This window comes from Piliocolobus tephrosceles, chromosome 1, assembly GCF_002776525.5.
Source record: "Piliocolobus tephrosceles isolate RC106 chromosome 1, ASM277652v3, whole genome shotgun sequence".
NCBI classification, from domain to species: Eukaryota; Metazoa; Chordata; class Mammalia; order Primates; family Cercopithecidae; genus Piliocolobus; species Piliocolobus tephrosceles.
Genome location: NC_045434.1, coordinates 91,170,112 through 91,179,642, shown reverse-complemented (window position 1 = coordinate 91,179,642; position 9,531 = coordinate 91,170,112). Strand labels below are relative to the sequence as shown.

Here is a 9,531-nt window from a genome sequence, read left to right as displayed (position 1 = left end):
GTGTGTGTGTGTGTGTGTGTGTGTGTGTGTGTGTGTGTGTGTGTGTGAGAGTTAGATGCAGAGAGTCCTGTGAGGATGGTGAGGGGTGAGGCAGAGTGGCTACCTCGCGACCCAAGCAGGCCCCACTGTGCTCCAGGAGCTGTTCCTGGAGAGGGCCTTGTGGAACTAGAGAAAGAACACAGGAGGGAGCAGAGAATGGAACAGCTGAGGCTGGAGAAATTTCATTTGAAACAGCCTTACTGATAGAGGTGACATTGTCAGCCCAGTTCGGTTGGCACCTTCCCTATATATTGAAGGCAGAGAGGACAAATGAGTAAATGAAAAAGGGAATGAATTAATGAATATGCAAGAGAGTGAATGCATTATTGAATGAGCAAGTGAATGAATGAGAGTCAGTAAATGAGCCACTGAATGAATGAGTAAGCAAACTCATGGTGCCTAAGTGAGCAAATGAATTCCAGGTAGATGGAAGGGACACAGAGAATCCATACTTAGGTTTGGCTGTGGGCTAGGCTCTGGAGAGAACAGTGACCAGGAGGGACAGGAGTCTAGGGACACATCCCAACACCTGGAAAAACCTTAAGACTCTAGAGGTGTGTGTGGGGTCAGAAGAGAAGGTGGACTTAGGAGGGCGTGGCGGATGTTTGGAGCTCCAGATAGAAGGAGCCTGGGGATGTTGGGGGTGGTTAGGAGGCATTTGGAGGGCGTGGGACCCAGAACCTGGGGGTGGGAGGGTGGGGCTGGAGTGGCTGGGATCCATGGGCATGGTGTCAGGGCAATTTGGGCTTTCAGAGAAGTCAGCAAGTTGGGCTGAGGTGGGCGGGGTGGGGGTGGGAGACTGCTGGTTGCTCAATGATGAATCAGCCAAGGGGAAGACAATGAGAACATTGGGGTAGGGCTGGAGGCCTGAGGTGAGAGGGCCCATTGGAGGACTCCTGGTCCTCCCATTCCCACATTTCTGGAAGGCTCCGGTGTGCACTGTCCGCTCAGGCCAGGATCTACCTGTGGCAGGGCCAATGCAGGAACGACCTCCTGCTTGACCTTTCTAGGAAGGGGCTGATGGGATAGAACATATGCCCCACCCCTGAACCAGGAGACCCAGGGCCTGGCTGGTGGGGGAATGGGGCAGGCGGGAGGAGCAGGTGGTTTGTGGGACGGTGGGGTGGCAGATCCTGTCTCCTGGCCTCCAGGGTAGGAAGGCAGAGGTGGGTAATGATCCCTGCCTGCATACTACCCTATCCTTCCTTCAGAAAAAGCTCCAGAAAAGCACTTGTCAGATGGTTATCTCCAGCACTGTCCATCTTACCGAAGGTGGGGAGTGGGTGGATTCCTGGGAGGATGGGCTGGGAGCTGAAGCCCTGAGGCGCTGGAGCTCCCGCTGTGGGTCTCCCAGTACTCCTGGGAGCAGGTGGCAGAGTCATCTCTGGGGCTCATCTGTGTCTTGTCCACTTGGCTGCTGCCAGAGGCCAAGCAGGGGTTGAGTCATGATATTGAGGAGGGCCCGGGGGAGACAGCTCAGAGAAATGACTCCAAGAAGGCAGGTGGTGGGAGAGGTAGGCTGGCCTGTGGGGGGAGTGGCAGAGGGAGGTGTACCACCCATTTCCTTCCCTCTTCCTCTCCCTGACCGTTTCCCACAAGATCCCTCATTTAGGGAACGAGGAGTGGGATGGTTAAGTGTGGAGAGGTTCTCTGAATTATCTTCCCACTCCCAAGGCTTGTTTGGGAGTGAACTTGGCACAGTCCTTCCAGAAATGGGCATGGTTTTCAGAATCACCTGAAACACTGGTTGTGAACCTGAGCCACCTCCAACCCAAGGGCAGCATAGCGGACAGACCACAGGTTGAACAATAGTCTTCCTCTTCATCTGTAAATATTAAAGTGTTTGTATGAAAGTCTTACAGCGGAATAGACATGGAACCACGCAATTACACACTTAAATAAAAGAATATGGAAAAGAGTGTGGCTTCCTGCCATCCCAGTACTGTGCTCCATCCTCCCAGCTGGGACCAGAGGGTTTGGGCAGGTGGAGGAGGGGAGACAAGGGCAGGATTTCCCTTCAGAGAAGCCGCAGCCTGACTCTCCCTCTCAACTCTCCTTCCTTCTTGCTTCCTGGCCTGTTCCCTCCTGGTCCCACCCTTCCTTCAGAAGAAGCTTCATGAAAGAAAAAGCTTAAAAGGTGGTCAGGGACCTACGATACCTGTTATCAGGACTGGAAGGAGGTGGAATATTTATAGAACGTCTACCTTGAGCAAGGCACTGGACCAGGCAATGTGGCCTGGAGAGATGCAGAGATTAAAAGCAGGGAGTGGTGTATACCCAGGATTAAAAAAACTGTCCTAAAGTCTGAGTCCCGCTGTTTGGTTCAGAAAATACATTGGCCGTGTGTAAGAAAAACTATGCTTGTCTCAAGGAACAAGATAGGACCCGGAAAGACACTGTGGCCTCACCAGTTAGTGGGACCCAGCCAGTGCTAGCTGAGTGGTGATGACAGACACGTCTGTGGGAGTCAGGGAGGATGGCGCCCAGGGCAGGGGTCAAGGCGGGCTTACTTTGGAGGCGTGGTTTGGGCAGGGCCCGAATGATTGGCAGGCTTCGGCTGGCTGGAGAGGGCAGGGCAGCCAGCATGGGAGTAGGAATGGCCACAAGGGGCCAACGGAAAGCAGGTAGCAGGACAGGAGGCTGTGGTGGGGCCTGATCGAGCAGCCTTTCCTTCCAAATCTGACTGTGGCTTGCTCAGGCACAGTCAGGTGGCTGTGTCCCTGTTTTGTCCATCTCCTTTCACCAGGACTCGCCGGGTGAGGGTGGCTGGAGCACATTCCTGGGCTTGGGAGTGGGAAGGGAGTCTGATTTGCCCGGGGTTGACGTGGGGGGTGCTCTGGGCATGGGCCGTGACTCACAGAGTAGATCCAGATCCGCCTGCTCCCCTCATATCCTGTTATTCAGAAGACTGTATCCGCTTGGAAAGTGTCTTTTGTCCTGGGTTGAGAGGGTGACGCATGTGCCCTCTGGCAGTCTGCTGCTGTGTCCAGGGTCCGACTCCAGCTGGGCTGTAACTGGGCTTGGCCCTGCCGTAGGTAATGAAGTGTGGGTGGGGGTGTTCTTGGATCCTGCTGTGTATTTAGGGATGGGCATAAGGGAGGAGAGGCTAGCAGGGTGTGGAGGGGTGTGTTGGGAGAGCTGCACAAAATCTGATCCAACAGATCTGGACCTTGTCCTTTCCCAAAAGGGGCAGCCGGGGCCTGAGACCCTGGACTCACTGCCCTGGAGCCCCGCAAGGGATTGGGGAAGGCCTACTCCTTCCTTTCTGCTTTGTTTCCTGGGGCTGGGGTCTCGGCCAGTCCTGGGAGTGGCTGCCTCTGCCCCTAACCTCCATGGCTCATCTCAGCTGTCCCAGCCATGCTTGGACCCAGGTGAGGTAGGCCAGCTGCGGAGCAGGGGGGGAGAGCAGGTGGACTCTTCTCCTCTTCCCGTGAGAGCCTCTTGCCCCTCAGGTCTCTGACAGTAGGGATCTTGCTCCATAGGGTTGGAACCTGGTGCCTGGGGCTGGGGCAGGGCCTGGAGAACCTGTTGAGGTGGTTCAGCTGGGGAGAACCTGGATTAGAGGAGCCGCATAGTTCTCATTCCAGGGCTTACTCTCCCCCACCCACTCTGTTCCCCTTTTCCTGCCACCTTCTCCAGCGACCAGAAGCAAGGGAGGAGGAGGAGGGACCCAGGGCCTAGGGTGGGCGTGGAGGAGGAGGTATGGCCTGTGGGGGTCTCTTCTCAATTCCCCTCCTTCTGGTGTCCAGGCCCCACCAACAGGCGAAGCAGGGAGATGTCAGACTGCTACACGGAGCTGGAGAAGGCGGTCATTGTCCTGGTGGAAAACTTCTACAAATATGTGTCTAAGTACAGCCTGGTCAAGAACAAGATCAGCAAGAGCAGCTTCCGCGAGATGCTCCAGAAAGAGCTGAACCACATGCTGTCGGTAAAGCCTCTCACCCAAGGACCTTGCCTCCCTCTCCTCTTCCCTCCCCTGCAAGCCTCTGGCCTCTCAGGGTGTCTTTCCCTGTTAAGGCCTCTATCCTTCCAGTGCCCCCCTAACTCCAGGGTCTCCTCCACCCCCAGGCTTCTGTCTTCTCAGGATGCTCAGGCCTAGCCAGTGGGGCTGTGTTTGCATTTCCCAAGGGAAGCAGCTGCCCAGGCCAGATCCTAGGTCTCTGCCTAGGGTCCTGCCTGGAGTCTGTCTCTGGGGTTTCCACCCTCAGCGTTGCTGACCCCTGCTTCCTCCCCAGGACACAGGGAACCGGAAGGCTGCGGATAAGCTCATCCAGAACCTGGATGCCAATCATGATGGGCGCATCAGCTTCGACGAGTACTGGACCTTGATAGGTGGCATCACCAGCCCCATTGCCAAACTCATCCGCGAGCAGGAGCAGCAGAGCAGCAGCTAGAGACCCCTCTGGCCACACCTTCCAGGCACCTGCCTGACGCCCCTCCCTGGTGCTCTCCCCAGGCTCCCTCCTCAGCCTCCTGCCCACCCAGGGCCCTTTACTCTCTTCTCTCTCCAGACCTTCCTCTGACCCTTGCCGAACTGGGGTCCTTTTGTGAGTGTCTCAGTCTAGGGGTACCTCCCTCCCTGGGGTGTCTCAGCCCCTGGAGTCAGTGGGCTCTTGGGGCCCTTCTGTGAAATCTCAGTGCTGTCTGGGGACCCTAAGAGTTTTCTCACCTGTTCAGTCTCATCTAACTTTCCAATGTCTGATGTTCCTGCCCAATTCCTGCCAGATTCTGGGTCCGTCCTGACCTCCAGAGGTCAGCCTGGTGCTTGAGGTCTCCCTGCTTTTGGTAGCAGTGGCGGCAGCAGCAGCAGAGACCTCTCCACTTTCCTTCGTTGGCCCCTCTGTTGGGTAGAGAGGCACTTTCAGGGACTTCCCTCCAGTTGCCTCTTCATCTGGGAATGAGCTAAGCAAAGCTGAGCCTCCTCCCGTTGCTTGAAATAATGGTGATATAAAGGCCGGATTTGGAGTTTGTATCCCTTGGTCCCTTTGGGATGCTCATTAAAACCTTCCCACCCCTTGGAAATGTTTTATGCTTTGGTAGTCTTAGACCTTGGGCCCTGTGACGAGAGAATCTCACAGAAGAACCTCAAAGGCAGAGCAAGAAAGGAGCCAGAACTCCTGAATTCCAACAGGCACTGTCAACTGTGGACCAGCAGCTCCCTCCATCCTCCTCCACGAAGGGCCAAAGGCCTTAGGTCACCAATCTCTGGGCCCTTTTAGCCCAGACTCAGACTCAAATTCAACTTCCAGGCACACAATAAGTCCCATTTAGTCCTCACTGCAATTCCACGAGAGAGGGGCCATGACCCGTAGTCTTTTTTTTGGTTTTATTTGGAGAGTTTAATAGTCAAGAAGGGGCAAGAAGGAAGGGAGAAGGAAGAAGCTCCCCTGTACAGAGATGGGGGGGGCCCAAAGCTGAGAGAGGGAACCCCAGCTGCCACAGATACCATCTAGGTATATATACAGAGGCTGGAGGAGGAGGTGTCTGATTTGCATAGGGCTCAGGGGATTGGTTTGACTATGCATGGCATTCACATAGCCCTGGGAAAAAGCTGGCCCTCCCACTCTAGCTTTTTTTTTTTTTTTTTTTTTGAGACAGAGTTTCACTCTTGCTGCCTAGGCTGGAGTGCAGTGGCCTGCAATCTCGGCTCACCACAAGCTCCGCCTCCTGGGTTCAAGTGATTCTCCTGCTTCAGCCTCCTGAGTAGCTGGGAATAGAGGCATGTGCCATGACACTCGGCTAATTTTTTTTTGTATTTTTAGTGGAGATGGGGTTTCTCCATGTTGGTCAGGCTGGTCTTGAACTCCTGACCTCAGGTGATCCACCCGCCTCGTCCTCCCAAAGTGTTGGGATTATAGGTGTAAGCCACTGCACCTGACCCCACCCTAGCCTTTTAATATGCAAATGCAGGGTACCATGATGTTTTACACACCCGGGGATACGTGAGGGCGGCCACATTGCCAGGAACATGTGGGGAAAGGGCGAGAAGGCCGTGGGAATCACCATGTTTGGGTGGACCCAGTTTCTACGGGCTTGCATTTGCATATCGAAGGTTGCCAACCTGGCTCTAAGGGCTGGGGCTTTACAAGAAACTTTTCTGGAGATGCTTTAACAAAATGAAAACTCCAGCCTGATCAACATGGAGAACCCTCGTCTCTACTAAAAATACAAAATTAGCCGGGTGTGGTGGCATATATCTGTAGTCCCAGCTACTCGGGAGGCTGAGGCAGGAGAATCGCTTGAACCCGGGAGGCGGAGGTTGCGGTGAGCGATCACACCATTACACTCCACCCTGGGCAACAAGAGCGAAACTCCGTCTCAAAAAGAAAACTTCCCAAGGACCCAAGGACCCCTTTTCCTCTCTATCTGCCTAAAATAATTTCTTAATAACTCCTACATTCCCCCCGGTGGAGATGCTACACTAACTGCTGTTAGGGGGTTTTGGGTGACGACTCCTTCTGGCTGCTTCTTGTTGAAAAGGGGCGTCGAATGGGGAACAGCAGCTAGGGCTACTCCTGGGGTCAATCTAAGGGTCCTCGGAAGAATGGCGTGTCCATGTGTGGCTCTGTTTACAGCATCATTTGGAGTTTGATTGTTTCTAGATGAGAAGAAACAATTTGAGTTATAGTATTGTGTATAGAGTCCAAATATCAATATAAGACACACAAGCAAGAGAGGGCTTAATAACGGGGTTAACTAATTCCATAAAGAAGACTGGAATTTATTAAAGCGGGATTGTAGCCACTCGGGGATGAAGCTGGCATTTTCCCTGAGCCTGTCAATAATTTTGATTTGATTTTTAAGTACTCGTAGATTTTCCTTTACTTTACTAGAAGTGTTAATCCAAAAGCAGCATGTTTCATTTAAAACTGCATCACTAAACCCAATAAAAAGTCCTAGCAGATTCAGTGATAGTAAAACTTTCATGCTTCCTTTTCATTAGTAACTACCATCCCTGCTGTAAGGATAATGATTAAGCAAAATATGACAGGGATGGAAACTCTCTGTTTAGTATTTCAGTTAGAAGGTGCTACCATGTATAATCCTATTGCAAATAATAGAATGAGTAGGGCAGTTTTCATAAGTGTGGTGTGGTAGATAATTTCCATCTAAACTTTTACCTGTCAAGATATAGAATTCCCCTTTGGGGGTCTATGAAGTTCCTTGGTTTTATTTTCCTGAACAAAGAAATCTCTGGGTTATGGGCACCCTACTCACTTTTATTACCTGGCACAATTTGCAGAATAATTGCCCAGAACTAGTATATTGATGCAGATTTTATGTTACCCATCCCTTATTTTTTTCTTCCAAGCTGCAGGAGATCACTGCTTGATTCACAGGAATAAGCAGGGTTAGTCTAAAATGTAGGCGAAAAGCTTGAAAGCAATTAATGAGACTAGGACTTAATGACAAATGTGTGATAAGCTTCGGAGCACCATTTTTCTCTCTAGTCCTCATTTTTGGAAAAAACAAATCATGAATAAACTGTATAGTCTTACGTGTGGCCTGATTATTTGCATAAAGTGCAGTAAGAATGGTTATTTCCGCACAGGCCTTTTGGACTGGCTTTGATGAAACTCTGTTTCACAAGGAATTTCAGTTAAGACTATTAAAGCCGTGGCCGGGCGCGGTGGCTCAAGCCTGTAATCCCAGCACTTTGGGAGGCCAAGACGGGCGGATCACAAGGTCAGGAGATCGAGACCATCCTGGCTAACACGGTGAAACCCCGTCTCTACTAAAAATACAAAAACTAGCCGGGCGAGGTGGCGGGCGCCTGTAGTCTCAGCTACTCGGGAGGCTGAGGCAGGAGAATGGCATAAACCCGGGAGGCGGAGCTTGCAGTGAGCTGAGATCCGGCCACTGCACTCCAGTCCGGGCGACAGAGCAAGACTCTGCCTCAAAAAAAAAAAAAAAAAAAAAAGACTATTAAAGCCTAGCCCAGTCATGGGTTTGTATCCTCAAATACCTGTTAGTTGGGTGATCCTCTCCTCTTGAGGTCCCAAGATAAACTCGGAGCTCCCAGACCCGTTAGAAAGTGACATTCTTTACTGACCACAGGTTAGGAACCCTGTGCAGAGATTGTGTAGACAAGGCATGGGGCCAGTTCTCTCCAAGGGGCTTTTATTGACTCTGTATGTCAAACTTGATTCAGATAGTTTCCAAAATCTAGAGGAACCAGGCAGAGAAATAAACATGCTCCAAATTTTGTTCATAGGAGTACACCTCCAAATTTTGTTCATAGGAGTACACCTTACTGAACATTTAAAGGCCATAGATAGTTTAAAATAAGTTTCCTTGACTCAATCAGATGAATGAATTTCCTTTCCTGGCCAACGCACTAAAATGATATGGCTCTGATGAGTGGAGGAACACCAGGATTCTTGGTCCTCATGCTGGTTTAGATAAAACGACACGGACAAACGTGGAGTGGTTTTAAGGAGCAGAGAGTTTAATAGGCAAGAGGGACAAGAAGGAAGGGAGAAGGAATAAGCTCCCTTATACAGAGACAGAGGGTGGGGGGCTCCAAGGCCAAGAGAGGGAACTCCCATTACCCTTAGTCTTGAACCATGAGTGGCACTGAGGCTCTGAATTCTCATTAGTAGACTATCCCGATACAGAGAGAAGTTGTGGGATGGAGAAGTAGAGGTGCACGGAAGAAGGAGTGCGGGAGGCCAGGGGGAATGGAAGCCATGACTTGCAGCTGCTGGAGGGGACATTGCCAGTTCCTTGGTTTCTCCCCTGCTCTTGCACTGAGGGAGATCCCAGTAGGAAACTCACCCTGCAAAACTGGGAATCAGTGGTTTTTAGATGGGAACAGCTTAAGGCTTTCCAAAAGATGCACAGGCACAATAGTTTTATTGACATCCACTTACAGATCCTCAACCTTCTAAAACTGATGTGCCCTGGAATAGGGCAGTGCTCAAGGTTTGGCACTGTTCCTCCTTTCCCACCCCCAGTAGCTGGGATTACAGGCTGGTGCCACCACACCCAGCTAATTTTTGTATTTTTAGTAGAGAAGGGGTTTCACTATGTTGGCCAGGCTGGTCTTGAACTGCTGATCTCAAGAGATCCACCTGCCTCAGCCTCCCAGAGTGCTGGGATTACAGGCGTAAGCTACCATGCCCGGCCTACTATGCTATCTTGATTGAATGATAAAGAATGAGGTAACATGTTTTGTTGGGAGGGAGGTTTATATCTATCTATCTATCTATCTATCTATCTATCTATCTATCTATCCATCCATCCATCCATCTATGTATCTATCAATCTATCATCTATTTATCTACCTACCTATCTACCTATCTGCTATCTATCTATCTATCTATCTATCTATCTATCTATCTATCTATATATCACTATCTGTTAACTGGTAAAAAAAAGACAAATTTACTCTCTTTTTTTAGTGTGCATTACAGTATTGTTAACTGCATATACGTTGTACAACAGATCTCTAGAACTTTTTCATCTTGCACGATTGTAACCCTATACCCT

General features: G+C 50.8%; 1 protein-coding gene across 3 annotated transcripts in view; it reads left to right on the top strand.

Moving 5' to 3' along the window:
* The window catches only part of S100A16 (S100 calcium binding protein A16), a 7,100-nt gene extending 2,036 nt beyond the window's left edge, over positions 1-5,064 (top strand). Inside the window, exons 1-3 of one of the 3 annotated variants that reach the window (XM_023213792.1) lie at positions 2,617-2,795; positions 3,789-3,967; positions 4,275-5,064. In XM_023213792.1, coding sequence (XP_023069560.1) covers positions 3,815-3,967; positions 4,275-4,433 — 312 coding nt within the window. In that variant the 5' untranslated portion in view covers positions 2,617-2,795; positions 3,789-3,814 and the 3' untranslated portion in view covers positions 4,434-5,064. Of the gene's footprint in view, positions 1-2,616; positions 3,075-3,788; positions 3,968-4,274 lie in introns of those variants that run through there. The other 2 variants (XM_023213790.1, XM_023213791.2) reach the window with 2 other exon arrangements.
* Positions 5,065-9,531: the final 4,467 nt, after the last annotated feature.